This window comes from Oncorhynchus clarkii, chromosome 4, assembly GCF_045791955.1.
Source record: "Oncorhynchus clarkii lewisi isolate Uvic-CL-2024 chromosome 4, UVic_Ocla_1.0, whole genome shotgun sequence".
Taxonomy (NCBI): domain Eukaryota; kingdom Metazoa; phylum Chordata; class Actinopteri; order Salmoniformes; family Salmonidae; genus Oncorhynchus; species Oncorhynchus clarkii.
The window spans coordinates 45,429,228-45,445,202 of NC_092150.1; the positions used below are offsets into that span (position 1 = coordinate 45,429,228).

The 15,975-nt window shown below is 41.5% G+C and overlaps 1 protein-coding gene across 2 annotated transcripts; it reads left to right on the plus strand.

Annotated features, from left to right (window-relative positions):
- The first annotated feature begins 200 nt into the window (after positions 1–200).
- Positions 201–12,143, plus strand: LOC139406865 (E3 ubiquitin-protein ligase RNF25-like). Of its 2 annotated transcripts, none has more exons than XM_071149978.1 (9): positions 201–245; positions 6,152–6,248; positions 6,452–6,504; positions 6,671–6,738; positions 6,844–6,930; positions 7,169–7,240; positions 7,430–7,547; positions 7,740–7,829; positions 9,553–12,143. In XM_071149978.1, the coding sequence occupies exons 6-9, from the start codon at positions 7,206–7,208 to the stop codon at positions 9,601–9,603; spliced, it is 294 nt and encodes a 97-aa protein (XP_071006079.1). In that variant the 5' UTR covers positions 201–245; positions 6,152–6,248; positions 6,452–6,504; positions 6,671–6,738; positions 6,844–6,930; positions 7,169–7,205; the 3' UTR covers positions 9,604–12,143. The 2 variants fall into 2 exon arrangements, with proteins under 2 accessions (XP_071006079.1, XP_071006078.1); XM_071149977.1 differs by lacking the exon at positions 9,553–12,143 and adding an exon at positions 8,035–8,166 and having other exon boundaries at positions 213–245.
- The last annotated feature ends 3,832 nt before the right edge of the window (positions 12,144–15,975 follow it).

Genomic DNA, 15,975 nt, shown 5'->3' on the forward strand with positions numbered 1-15,975 from the left:
GTCTTATTCGACTAGTATATTTGAAAGTGTAATGATAATAATTCAGCCATAGTTGTTCTGAAATGTTTATTGCTTGCCAACGATTTACTCCCTCTGTTTAATATAACACACATACATGTTGTTCTATGGAAAGTATTTGACTAGCCACAAAATTAAGGAAATTACAAGGTGGGGAGAATTCTGGCAAGGGGGAGATTTTCAGTCACAACACCGGTCGGTGGAACGAAGATGGCCGCTGAAAGCGAGTGAGTTTGTTGATGAGAGCGTGTAGGTAGAGAAAATGTGTCAACTATTTATATAATACGTTAATTCATATTCAATACCATTTACTTAAATGTATCTTCAAATGATATGTACGTTGTAGATTGTGGTTATCTAGCCATGGGTCGCTAGCTTGCTAGTTTACTAACGTTAGCTACACCCAAATTAACCAACAACACGGCTGAGCGCAGGGGATGATGCAGCCAGGCATAATCTTGCAAGCAAACCCATCGCTCCACAAAAGCAATTTCCAAATGCCTGAAGGTACCACGTTCATCTGTACAAACAATAGCACAATAGCACAAGTATGAACACCATGAGACCATGTAGCCGTCATACCACTCAGGAAGGAGACGCGTTCTGTCTCCTAGAGATGAACGTACTTTGGTCTGAAAAGTGCAAATCAATCCCAGAACAACAGCAAAGGACCTTGTGAGTATGCTGGAGGAAACAGATACAAAAGTATTTAGATCCTCAGTAAAACGAGTCCTATATCGACATAACCTGAAAGGCCACTCAGCTAGGAAAAAGCCACTGCTCCAAAACCGCCATAAAAAATCCACACTACAGTTTGCAACTGCACATGGGGACAAAGATTGTACTTTTTGGAGAAATGTCCTCTGGTCTGATGAAACAAAAATAGAACTGTTTGGCCATAATGACCATTGTTATGTTTGGAGGAAAAAGGGGGAGGCTTGCAAGCCGGAGAACACCATCACACCCGTGAAGCACGTGGGTGGTAGCATCATGCTGTGGCGGTGCTTTGCTGCAGGAGGTACTGGTGCACTTCACAAAATAGATGGCATCATGAGGAACGAAAATGATGTGGATATATTGAAGCAACATCTCAAGACATCAGTCAGGAAGTTAAAGCTGGGTTGCAAATGGGTCTTCCAAATGGACATTATCCCTGAGCATACTTCCAAAGTTGTGGAAAAATGGCTTAAGGACAACAGAGTCAAGTTATTGGAGTGGCCATCACAAAGCCCTGACCTCAATCCTATAGAACATTTGTGGGCAGAACTGAAAAAGCGTGTACGAGCAAGGAGGCCTACAAACCTGACTCAGTTACACCAGCTCTGTCAGGAGGAATGGGCCAAAATTCACTTAACTTACTGTTGGAAGCTTGTGGAAGGCTACCCGAAACATTTGACCCAAGGTAAACAATTTAAAAGGCAACGCTACCAAATACTAATTGAGTGTATTTAAAAATGTCCTTAAACTTCTGACCCACTGGGAATGTGATGAAAGAAATAAAAGCTGAAATAAATCATTCTCTATACTATTATTCTGACATTTCACATTCTTACAGTAAAGTGGTGATCCTAACTGACCTAAAACAGGGAATTTTTACAAGGATTAAATGTCAGGAATTGTGAAAAACCGAGTTTAAATGCATTTGGCTAAGGTGTATGTATACTTCCGACTTCAACTGTAGGTCTAAAATGCACGCAGTGCTTGCTCCATACATAATTTATCTTCATCTCCAGTATTTTCCATAACTAGTCAAATTTATTCCGCACATCTGACTTCCTCTTTACCGCCTGTGCAACCAATCCTAAACATTCCACCATTTTGAGTTTATTTGTCATGCGCTCTTTCCACCAATTTTGCTGTCACGTGTTACGGTGTTCAGAGTTTGTTATAACCAATTTATTGATGTGATTATGATATGCCATAGATCAGGCCCTATTGTCACCTGTATGCGACACTTACATGTCACGTAAAGAGAGCAAGGTTTGAGGGAATATGGAATGTTTTTCCTAAACAGATGAGGGATTTTGGTAACAACTTTTCAGTCAGAAATGGCTGTAATTATGTTGCAGCTTCGGCAACACGGACAGTGTGGTGGTCGCTGCAGCAGGGAGGAGGGGGAGATAACAGGTGGTAGGCACAGTCACTCGCTGTCTTTCTTTTTAACACACCGCAGCAAGTCTGAGCCTGGCGGCACAATCAAATCAATTGCGGTCGGACTCCCTCTAGTCATTTGTGTGTCTTAATTATTTAATCAAAAGGTTCGCTTAAAGCATCAGACAAGCTCAGTGAATATAGTTGATTTGAATAAAACACATAGGATGTGTCTATATATGGAAAAATACACATTTTAAACATTTTGACCAATCAATTGGTCGAAAGAACAGGTGACTCTTGATCGACCAATATTTGTTTTTGTCGGGGACAGCCCTAGTGGAGTCACTACAATGTTGTTGATCCATTTTCAGTTTTCTCCCATCACGACCATTGAACTCTGTTAGCTGTTTTAAAATCACCAATGGCTTCATGGTGACATCCCTAAGCAGTTTCCTTCCTGACCTGCAGCTCAGTTCAGAAGTACGACAGCATCTTTGTGTCTGGGTGGTTTAATACATCATCCACAACAATTTATTTGTAATAATGACAATTACAACAATACTGAATGAACACTTATTTTAACTTAATATAATACATCAATAAAATCAATTTAGCCTCAAATAAATAATGAAACATGTTCAATTTGGTTTCAATAATGCAAAAACAAAGTGTTGGAGAAGAAAGTAAAAGTGCAATATGTGCCATGTAAGAAAGCTAACGTTTAAGTTCCTTGCTCAGAACATGAGAACATATGAAAGCTGGTGGTTCCTTTTAACATGAGTCTTCAATATTCCCAGGTAAGAAGTTTTAGGTTGTAGTTATTATAGGAATTATAGGACTATTTCTCTCTATACCATTTGTATTTCATATACCTTTGACTATTGGATGTTCTTATAGGCACTTTAGTATTGCCAGTGTAACAGTATAGCTTCCGTACCTCTCCTCGCTCCTACCTGGGCTCGAACCAGGAACACAACGACAACAGCTACCCTCGAAGCAGCGTTACCCATGCAGAGCAAGGGGAACAACTACTCCAAGTCTCAGAGCGAGTGACGTTTGAAACGCTATTTGCGCGCACCCCGCTAACTAGCTAGCCATTTCACATCACATCGTTACACCAGCCTAATCTCGGGAGTTGATAGGCTTGAAGTCATAAACAGCAGAGCTGCTGGCAAAACGCACAAAAGTGCTGTTTGAATGAATGCTTATGAGCCTGCTGGTGCCTACCATCGCTCAGTCAGACTGCTCTATCAAATCATAGACTTAATTATAACATAATAACACACAGAAATGCAAGCCTTACGTTATTAATATGGTCGAATCCGAAAACGATCATCTCGAAAACAAGACGTTTTTTCTTTCAGTGAAATACGGAACCGTTCCGTATTTTATCTAACGGGTGGCATCCATCAGTCTAAATATTCCTGTTACATTGCACAACCTTCAATGTTATGTCATAATTACGTAAAATTCTGGCAAATTAGTTCGCAATGAGCCAGGCGGCACAAACTGTTGCATATACCCTGACTCTGCGTGCAATGAACGCAAGAGAAGTGACACAATTTAACCTGGTTAATATTGCCTGCTAACCTGGATTTATTTTAGCTAAACATGCAGGTTTAAAAATATATACTTCTGTGTATTGATTTTAAGAAAGGCATTGGTGTTTATGGTTAGGTACACGTTGGAGCAACGACAGTCCTTTTTCGCGAATGCACACTGCATCGATTATATGCAACGCAGGACACACTAGATAAACTAGTAATATCATCAACCATGTGTAGTTATAACTAGTGATTATGATTGATTAAGTTTAATGCTAGCTAGCAACTTACTTTGGCTTCTTACTGCATTCGCGTAACAGGCGGGCTCCTCGTGAGGCAGGTGGTTAGAGCGTTGGACTAGTTAAGTGTAAGGTTGCAAGATTGAATCCCTGAGCTGACAAGGTAAAAATCTGTCGTTCTGCCCCTGAACAGGGCAGTTAACCCACCGTTCCTAGGCCGTCATTGAAAATAAGAATGTGTTCTTAACTGACTTGCCTAGTTAAATAAAATAAATTTAAAATCTGCAAAATTGGCATCCAAAATTACCGATTTCCGATTGTTATGAAAACAACTTGAAATCGGCCCTAATTAATCGGCCATTCCGATTAATCGGTTTACTTCTAGTATGTATGTATGGGGGACAGAGGAAGGGGTAGTTCATCAAAAATCATGTCAACCCCTATTATTTCACACACAGTGTTTCACACACACATAACTTATGTGATTTGTTAAGCAAAATTTTACTTCTGAACTAATTTTGGCTTGTATGAACAAATTGGGTGAATACTTATGCAACAACTATTCGAGTTATTAGCTTTTTATTAATTTGTAGAATTGTCTTTTCACTTTGACTTTATGGAGTAGAGCAATGACAAAGATTTATTGTAACTATTTCAATCCCACTTTAAGGCAACCAAATGTGAAAAAAGTTCAAGGGGTGTAGACTTTCTATAGGCACTGTATCTATATTGTCATTGTCGCACTTCATATCCAAATCATCTATAAGTAAAATCATTGAGCAATATATTTTTTAGATACTTAAGGATGACTTGGACATGAAGCATGGAAATGCAAATCAAGGTACCATTGACTTGCATTGGATGCAAAACATTTTAGTGGACAACAAAACCAAAGCATGGGGGGGTTCTTAAAAACCCCCACCTGGAAATGCACCATCTAGTGGTCAGAACCTGGTAATATCAGGATGTAGGACGGGACAAAAGCCAAACAACTTTAATTACTAATTTCTCTGAATAGGGGTTTGAAAACCATCACCAAATTCACTGGGAATACATTACACAGGATGAAGAACCGCAGCTTTTCAGACTTAGAGAACTAATACTATATGCTCGTTGTTGGGGTGGGATGTGGGTGGCTTTTGACCACTTCTTTGTATTCCTCATGTCTAACTCATTGTTGGAAAAAAAAGTTGGGTCCAAATCAGGTGCTCGGTACTATATTTATTGAATATTATATGAATCCTATAAATGAAAATAGACAATTTGGGTGCAATCAATTAGTTTAGTTTCACAGAGATCAAATTATATCGAGACAAAATCATTTCTGAATAATCTAAGATGGTGGGTGTCAATCCTTTCTCGTGCTTTTTGAGGTTGAACGACCCCGCTGTCATTTATAGCTGGCTTGATAATTTGCCACACATGATTAACTGAGCTATGTAGGCTCTACATTTTACATCTGGTTTAGCTAGCTAATGATCCTGCTCTGCAGTAAGTTAATAAATTACAGTTTAAGCCATTTCTGCTGTAACATCCAGATTGGTGCATCATTCATTGACATTGGCTACATCTCCTCTCTATGGTGTGCTGTCCGAGATTGAGGTTCTCCAGTCCATCTATCTGGATGAGCTGCAGATTAACAGAAGAGATGATGGGTTAGCCACGCTATTTGATGATAGTGGTGTTCTGGGGCCTTGGGCTAAGACCTCACTTCGATGGTAGCAGGATTTTGCTGACTCATGAATCTATATAAATACCAGCTGTAGCCTGATTGCAGATCTGTTTGTGCTGGTGTGGCATAGCAACAAATGACAAAACAACTTGGTTCACCTTAAGCACATACAGTACAGATCTGTGACCAGACTATAATACTATAGGCACACAAACACCACACACACACACACCATTGTATCAGAGGTGCAGTGTGCTAGTTAGCTATGTGTTATGTTGCATCACGAGGACGGGCCAAATAGAGGAATATTGCAGGTCTGTTGCATCATACTCAGCTGATTGTTGCGTTCCCTCTGTATTCAACATCCTGTCCTGCCAACTGCTTTTTGAAGAGGACTATCAGCCTTCACACTTAAACAGACATCTCTTTCTGCTCTCTTTTCTATCCCTGGGTGTTTTACTATAGCACATGACTGATTAGCCTCCCCCGGACAATGGATAAGACTAGATGAATAGCTGATAGACTTCAGGCTTTGAAGTGTGTGCGTGTGTTTAATTGAAATTCTCTGTTGCTCTCTCTTATAGGGTATAGCAGGTGAGTCTGGTTCTATATCCCTCCACGGGTGAAGATTCCCTCTCTCAGTTTGTGCGACTCACCCTGACTTTGACTCTCGACTTGCAGGTATGCTCATATTCCCTTCTTCCTTGTCCTTTGCAATCCCCCAAATATATTCCCCATCCCCTGGTGTAGGGCATGTATTTAGGTTACTTGTGTAAAAAAAAAAAAAAAAAAAAATAGATTTGTGTACCCACCTAAATATACTGGCGTTCCCTGCTCCTGGAGAGCTACCTACAGGGTGTGTACACTTTTGTGTATTGGTGCAGGTATGTAACAGAAGTCTGCTTACCCAGTAGCACCGGAGTTGAGGGGTCCCTATGTGAGTTTTGAGACAACCCTCCATGTAGCAACAACACTTCCTGTAATATTGTTTCTGAATCATGTGAAAGTTTCAGCTTTCAGAATTTCAGAATCCTGCTTTGTCCCTTTCGTTCTCAGGACATGCCACTTCCAATGTTATACACTGATCTCTCTCTCTTCCTAAGTATCCCTCCTCTCCTCCCTCCATTTCCATCCACAACCCTCGGGGTCTTTCTGATGACAAGCTGTGCAGGTAACTAGAGGAAATCTGTTGTCCTCCATCTTAGGTTCATTGTAGTCTTATCCACTGCTCTGATGAAGGGTTGTTAAAAAAATGTTGTGCTTGTATTGCTTCCAGATTTCTCTCTCTCTAAGTGTGCAGAAATGTCTGCAGAAAGAGGCGGTGTCCTGCCTGGGTTCTGCTGTGTTGTACCAGCTCATTGAGGCCAGTTCTCTTTCTCTCGCTTTATTTCCCCCTCTCTCTCTCTCCGTTTCCCTCATTTTCTCTCACTCCCTCTGTTCTTAGTTGGAGACCACAGTAATTTAAGTACTGTATTTGTGATATTAAAATTAGAACTGTGGCTTGAGGATGCCCTTTGACCTGATTTTATTTAATTTAGAAATGTATAAATAGAGATGAATATCAAGTACCTGACTCAGTCCCTCTTTTCGGTCTCTCTCAGAAAGCCAAAGAGATCCTGACAGAGAGCAATATTCCCCATGGGAACTGCGTCATCTGCCTTTACGGGTTTAAGGTGAGCTGTTTAATTTGTATTTCCATTAGTCAACACAAGATGAAAGTTTAAACTAGTCTTCCTGTTTGAAACTCTAGACGATGTTTACACCAATCCAATGCTTTTGAAATCTATGAGAGGGAGTGAGCAAGTGGACACAAAATGGGACACAACCTTGTCCTCCCCTGTGTCTTTCTGGTATGTCCCAAGATGGGGAGGCGTTCACCAAGACCACTGCCTAGGCTGCTACATCACCCACTCTGAGACTGAGCTCCAGGAGAGTGGTAAGGAGCTGGAGCAGGACAAGACACGGGAGAGGACCGATGAGGTGAGATCAAGTGTCCATATGCAGCGGTGGAATTGAGGGGGAGCGCCTGGGAGTTCCTGAAGTGAAACAGAATTTTTTTGGGAGGGGGGATGTCAATTTAGTTTTTTTTAGCTATATTCCTGGATATTTTACAGTGATGATTCACTGTGGTCAGTTTGACTGGTGGTTCTTTCTTTATACCTCCCCCTGTAGGAGCTAACGGTTGTGTGTCCCGTGTGTAGAGAACCTCTGACTTACAACTTTGACCAGCCTCTGTTCAATCCCGCCCCTAGCTTTCCAAAGGTAAAGACACAATTGCACACACTGACAAACACACTGTACTGCTATGTAGCTGTTCTTTTTTCTCTACAGCACTGTAATATATATTTAAAAAATTAAGGGCTTGCAATTTTAACTAAACCCCTTGAGGGACACACAACCCCTTAAATTATAGTGGCTACTATTGCAAATACATCCATGCATTTGTGCTGACCTCTACTTCACTCAGCTGGAGGGAGCGGTGATGGGGGTGGAGTTTCGTCAGAAGTGGGCTGAGCTCCAGAACCTTTTGGAGCATTAGAAAGCTAAAGGCGGGATTATCGACGCAGAGGCAGAGTCTAACTGCTTTCTCATACATATTAATGAGATAATTAAGCAAGGAGGGGCTTAGAAAAAAATATTTGCTGAAGTGTCTGTGTGTGAGCACGTACTTTCCTGATAATGTATCTTAATTAAACAACGTTGCGACTTGTTTTTCATAGCCGCCTCCTGACTCAGACAATGTCAGCGCTGATGGGAATGCCTCTCCCAGCCGATCACTGCCCTCCCTTCCCCCTGCCTCCACCAATCAGATCACAGTACTAAAGCTACAGCACGCTGGCCACTCACGTCGCAGGGGAGGGCTAGGTCACCAGTACCATCACCAAGTGCCACAGGGCCACTTCAGGGGTCCCGGGAGGGAGAGGCAAGCCAGAGGCAGGGAGAGGCATTTCTGCATACCAACCCCTCCCCCTGGGCGTCCAGCCTCACCCCCAGCCCAGTAGTAGTAGTTGTAGGCCGGACGAGAGCCCTCCTGCTGGAAGTCTGGCCGCTGCAAATGCGGCCCAGTGGGGACACTGACAACCCGGGGAAGCGTTGAACTGGCCTGGAGATGTTTCTGTACTTCAGGGTTTTAGGAAAACAGCTCCACCTGAGAGTGGGACAGGAGTATGAAAGGATAAGCTTAGGCACTGTACATTATTTATGAGGGATACCTGGAGAAAATCTGACCTCTGAGATAAAAATGTATGGCCCTCCCTTCAGTAAAATATATTTTTACCTGACCCACCCTGAACGCTTGAAAAAAGTGACCCTCCCCTATACCCCAAATAATAATTAAAAAGGTGCATTATGCAGAAATCGCTCCGCGGTTTCCTGGCTGCAAAAATGCTAATAGTCGCCTAATTTCAGTAACGAAACAAGGACAGACCAGAGCCTTAGATATGCAGTTTCTACGTCATTTTACATGACTGGAGACACAATCTTTTTTAATTCCCCATCCGAGCATGACAACAAATTAATGAATGCATGCAAATTGACCCCGACCTTATAAATCAAAATCAACTTTTACAGGCGGAGGAGTTTCACATTATTCACTTAGCCTACCACAGCATTTCCCCCCCTCTTTTTATGGAAGCCCCAGAAACTTTCTGGGTCTTCCTTTCCTGTGACATTCCTCATGAGAGACACTTTCATCATAATGCTTGATAGTTTTTGCGACTGCACTTCAAGAAACTTTCAAAGTACTTGAAATTCTCCTCATTGACTGTCCTTTGTCTTAAAGAAATTATTATCTTTGCTTATTTGAGCTGTTCTTGCAAACATGCTACAGCTATGGCTGTAGCCAAGAACTTACAGATGGAAATTATTCCTAGGTGGGGTCTGGCATCCAAATTAAGGTCGGACAATGGCACACATTTTGTAAATAGTGTTATTCAAACTATGTCTGAGAGTCTGTGAAGGTTGCTGAGAGATGGGTTCATGCCAGCCACTGCAGGAAGGTGCCATACGACCCAGTCCAAGCTGTACCAGAGGATGAATCGCTGCAGAGGACCTAGCTGGCCATGGGAGGATCAGGACCAGATTCTGTGTATCCTGTTTGTAGCTTTTCTGGCTAGCCTCTTTATTGCAGCTGCTGTATGGACTCTGAAGGGATCAGAGCAGACCAGAGGAGGTGATGACAGGAATGCTAACAGTCTGACCAATTCCAGTGCAGTCCCACGGCGGGACTTAAATAACAGCCGCTCAAACAGAAATAAACATTCAGCAACTTGGTGGTATCACCAAGAGACGCTGAACATTTCAACACCATGGAAAGACAATGTATGGTATGATATGCTGACGTTTCACTTCAGACAACGGAAAAATGGGACTTGTATAGCATGCCTTCCCACCCCTACTAGTTCAATTTCTATGTTCACTCTGTATAATAACCTAATTAGTGTAGTGAGTACTAAATGTGTTGTGCTACTAATGACATACTGTGTTCATCTGTACAAACACCATGGGACCACGCAGCCGTCATACCACTCAGGAAGGAGAAGCGTTCTGTCTCCTAGAGATGAACGTACTTTGGTCTGAAAAGTGTAAATCAATCCCAGAACAACAGCAAAGGACCTTGTAAAGATGATGGAGGAAACAGGTACAAAAGTATTTATATCCACAGTAAAACAAGTCCTATATCGACATAACCTGAAAGGCTGCTCAGCAAGGAAGAAGCCACTGTTCCAAAACCACCATAAAAAAGCCTGACTAAGGTTTGCAACTGCACATGGGGACAAAGATCGTACTTTTTGGAGAAATGTCCTCTGGTCTGATGAAACAAAAATAGAATGAGGAATGAGGAATTTAAATTATGTGGATATATTGAGGCAACATCTCAAGACATCAGTCAGGAAGTTAAAGCTTGGTCGCAAATGGGTCTTCCAAATGGACAATGACCCTAAGCATACTTCCAAAGTTGTGGCAAAATGGCTTAAGGACGACAAAGTCAAGGTATTGGATTGGCCATCACAAAGCCCTTACCTCAATCCTATAGAACATTTGAGGGCAGAACTGAAAAAGCGTGTGCGAGCAAGGAGGCCTACAAACCTGACACAGTTACTTACACCAGCTCTGTCAGGAGGAATGGGCCAAAATTCACCCAACTTATTGTGGGAAGCTAGTGGAAGGCTGTAGTTCAGCATAGTTCAACTGTAGTTCAGCATCGTCGTGGTTCTATGATATGTTAGGCCCACGGGGTACTCTGATGTTACAAGTTCTCCTCCCAGTAGCGATTGTGCTATGCCTTATGTTTTGTGCCTGTTGTATTTTGATAACATGTATGAGGGCTGTATTGCTGAAATGGGGTGGGGTTGCTCTGGGCCCTGACAAATCCTGAATGATGCCTCTGCTAACAAAGGATGATAGAACAGAGGATGAGGACCCTAATTTGAATGAGTTGCCAAACTATTTATCTTATGATGAAGGTGATGATGATGAAGAATGCTCACCTGTTTAGAATAATAGTAAATGTGTTTTTATAACTGAAGTTATTTTTTATTAAACTCCATTGTTGCATATACTGCATTATGCATTAAATATTTGATTTTCACTCTCTATGAAGATATAGCCTTGAATCATATAAACTGTATGCATCTTTTGTTTTTCTTCAAGGTTCATGCAGGTGACTGTATCATAGACAAATTGGTAGAATGCTTATATGTGTTGGCGGTTGAAATGGGAGACAGTGCTAAGGTTTTTGGGAGGACGTTGAGTCTGTGATAGAGCTGTCACATCCAGCAACCAATGCAATGAATTATTGTTTTATGAAGAATGTATGCACCACTATGTGGAAGTAAAACCTCAATGAACCAACGAATGGTTATTTACAATGGTAATATACTAGTGCAAGGAAGTTTTTTTTTCCTGTAAGTTTGAGTTGGAAGTGGTTTGTTTTATTTGTACTAATGTTTTTTAAAAGTTGCAATCCTATTTTAAATTGAGACTAGGTTTCAAGATGGGGGGAATGTCGTAGAATCACAACATTATGTTAATCACATTACTCTTAAATTAGAATGTAATCCTATATTAGTACTCACATTGTATGTTTTTCTTAGAGGCAACAGAATAGGATTGTTAGAACTTTTATGTGTCTGTGTGAAGAGAGAGAAGCCTGAGATTTAACGCTGACGAGTAGATTTACGATGGCCCGGTGATAACCTAAAGACTTCTTTGCATTCCAATCCATGATTATTGTCTGTGTGCCTGTCTGTCGGTAACAGGGAGAACCAATCACCAGTTTTTTTAAGGAAAATATTTAGTATTCTAGGTTGTATTAGTATTTTTTGTATAAGCAAGGAGTAAATGAACTAGAGACAGATATTTGGCACCATGTAAATCTTGATGTCTTTTGCATGAGAGCAAAATGTACCTTTTATATAATTTCAACGTATCTGTTCTTCATCACAAGGACTCAGGAAGACTATAAAGAGTTGTAACCGAATCCTGTTTATTTGGGCTTTAACTCTACACCATTGGGTGACTGTTAACGTTCCATTACTGCAGTAATTACTAATAAAGTTAATTGTTTTGAAGAAATCTACAAGTCTCTCCTTTGATTAGAATAATTCCAGAACACATGCAATCATTTGAACTTTTTTTTGCTATTTTTATATAGGAACATAAAACTAAAACTGAGGGAGCCAGGTGCACTCATGATCCTCATACCAGATAATTGCCAAACTCGTTTCTAAAAGTGAATGCCTGTAACGTATACGCTGGGAGTCAGAAAGCAAGTGCAGGTGGTGAGTTTAATAATAAACGGCACATCAACCAATATAACAAACACGAGTAGCATAGACACATGAAACACATAAACCATACTGACTGGAGAAAGAACCTAAGGGAGTGGCAGATATAGGGGAGGTAATAAGTGAGGTAATGGAGTCCAGGTGTGTCTGATGATGACGTGCAGGTGCACGTAATGATTGATGCCAGGACCGGTGGCTAGTATACCAGTGACGGTGAACGCCAGAGGGGAGTAGATGTGACATTGACTGTGTGATGAAAATGTTATTGTGTGTATGAACGTATGTTTAGCACAATGGTGCTTTTCTAATAACCAACTTGGTTGGGTTCATGCGAGTGACTGATTGATTGTACAAAGTAGGAATCCACACAATCACTGAATCAATTTGGCAGTATGCCCAGAACATTGCTCTGGGAACTAGGAGTGATGATACAATAGCTCAGTTTCAAGGTATGAAGCCTGGTGTGGTATCAGTCAGGCTCATGCAGGAACCAACCATGCTTTAATGACTTGTTTGTGTAGCAGTATGAAGTTTCATCGGGCTTGTATTGAGTTTGTAAACCTCTCTGGCCGTAATAAAGATTGCTTCATTTGCTTTGTATTTGAGTCCTTAGTGGTGAATTTCCACGACAACTGTATAGCCTAAGGAATTTGTTTCACTTAATTCTAAGTAACTATAAATTTAATTTTATACAGTCTGTGAAATTTATTGGCATGTGTTTGACATTTTGAATGATCATGCCAGCCTGTAGTTGTCACAAATGCTTCATACTTGATTGCTTAAATGGCAACATATAGAAATAATAATGAATTTCCTTCTGACTTGCTCCTGAACGATGGTGTTTAAAAGACTGTTGAAATGATCACCACAATCACACAATAGTGTACTTCCCAAGCAAAATTTTTAAAAAGTATCCTCGGCTATAGAAGTTTGTAGCGAAGCCTCTGAACATCATGGAACCAAAGCTATCCTGTATGTAGAGTCACGTCTTTCCCCTGCATTGTACAGCTTGTTTCTAGCATAAAGCATTGTGGACTAAAGCGTTGTTAAAGAATCCGGTCCATTTTAATTAAAAACATCTTAACCTATCAAGGGGTAGAGCCTACGATTTTACCCATTTATCCTCAAATAAACCGAGCCCTGGTTTTAACTTAACACACCGAGCCTGACACTGAGCTATTTAAGGAGTGTATGGTAACTGAAGGAATTGGCTGACAAAATCTATAGATGGTAGACTATAATTTAATCTGTCAAACAGGTAGGCATACCTCTTTCTTGAATAGAAAGACACTGGCTCCAACACAAAGTCCCCTTCCTGCTAGTAGCCAAGGCAAATTAAAATTAAGACTGCTTAAAATAATTAGGCCTACTTTCATCACTGACATGCTGTCCGTCTCCATGGCTGCTGCTTCATAGTTATGTAAATGACTTGAATATGACTTATTGTGAGGTTAATAACTCTGACAAATAGCTTCATTATGGGCAATGAAAAATGATTTGTATTAATAAATAGAGCAGTAGCAAGCGTACCTCTGGTCCTCATCTTTGCGCTCTTTCTCTATTGAATTTTTGGGACAAATAGTTTTTTTGCCGAAGAAGCCTTTTACTTGCTTCCTGAAGTGCCACCGTATACAGCACAGCCATTGGTTAGGCAGAACAAAAGGATTTACATCAGCAAGAGCAGGGCAGGCCAGAGCTCATGATTGTGGTAGCCTAGTTTTATATACACACTCCCAGTGCATTTCCCCCAGGACCGAGTTTGGGAAACGCTGGCCTAGGCCTATAGCATATAGTATAGGCTATGGATCACTTGATTGAGACCCCACTAGGCGCACTTGATATTGCGTGCCCAGCAGAGATTCATGGATGAGGGGCAGCATTGGGCACACATTGAGATATAATAAGCAACTCATTCTCAAACACTGAGCAATATGACATTTAATCTATTACAAATTACATGACCTCTCCTGGACTAAAAAAATACTAAACAGTCCCCCTGACTGAAATTGAAAAAGCCCGAACCACCCCCATTTTCCTCTGGGTAACAATTGTGCAAATTTCGACCACTCCCTTAGGCTTCTTCAATGGCTCAGGAAAATATAATAAAGCTGCACACATCTTTCATTTGACTAAGGAGAACACTTGTTGAAGTGTAAGCCAACCTAATGCATCAGTGTGGCAATCCCACTCAACCAATCGACAAGTCAGCCCACCACCATTTACTCACCCTCAGCGGGGTTGTACGAAACCGTAAGCATACGGTTTTCAGGAAGCAGAGGTGAAGACTCAAACCGGATGCTTCCCGTTTCTTCCAGCTCCGCTCAGGCTTTTCTTTTACGCCTGCTATGTTAGGTTACCACTCACTAGATCTCTCCGCATCTTGATTGGCTCTAAGAACATGGTCCATTTCATCGCAGGTGGGGGTGGTCAGATAACCCTGGTAGCGGTAGAACTTGGTGAGGTCCACACTTCCTAGCAGATCACTGATGGATGGTGGCTGCACTATGTCAACTGATGAACCTGAGACAGGAGAGTAGTATGAAAAATACTAGTAACACCGCTACATTGGCATAAAAATACAGAATATAAGTACTTTAAAGCTAGCTGGCACCACTGCTCCTCACCCTTCTCTGTTATATTCAGCAGATATGTCAAAGTCCTCCAGGATTCCACATGCTATTGCTCGCCTGTCACCTGGAATCCATGGAATGTGTTGATGATAGCATGGATAATAAGTAGTGAAGGCTGGTGGGAGGAGCTATAGGAGGATGGGTTAATTTTAATGGCTGGAACACATCAAACACATGGTAACAACGTGTTTGACTCCGTTCCATTGATTCCATTCCAGCCATTACAATGATCCCGTCCTCCTATAGCGCCCCCCCACCAGCCTCCTCTGATAACAAGGTATTCTGCCGTAACTCCTATTACTAAGTCAAGAATCATAACTCTGTCATAGTATTGTCATCATCAATGTTGAACTGTTGTGACGTAGAGTTGAACATCTAGGATTTTACCCACGCACCGCTACTGCACACACACTCTCTCTCTCCTAGTACAGTATCTCACCTCCATGGGGTATCTGACTGAATCCACTGTGTGTTCAGACCCTTGGTGGCACAGTGAGTCACCTCCCCAGTGGAGTCCCAGTGGAGTCCCCCTCCTCTCACCTCCATCAGGCCCTCCTCTAACACAGAGCTCACTGGGAGGATGAACATAAGTTGTGGTATTACCGTAGTATAAGTTAATATGGTGTTGTGTATTCACTAACAACTGTTAATGAGAAAATTATACCTATGTCCTTGAGCTACTGAGATTAATTTAAAGAAGACCAGATAACACATGTCCTACAGACACACTATAAGGACAGGACCAAGGAGATTCACCACAAGAGTACCTGTGTGTCCATTGTTGGTGAGGAACTTGATGCTTTGTGGATTAGTGATTGCAGAGACTGGGGTCAAAGGTCAGCTGGTTAGTATCAATGTTGATCAGCGACCGTCTAAACCCCTCCACACTGAGAGTTGGGAAGGGAGGGCCAGAAAGAGGGTCTGTTCTCTAAAAGAGAGAGAAAGAAAAAGAAAGCCTCTGTCAGATTAAACGTTTCCTGGTATGAACTG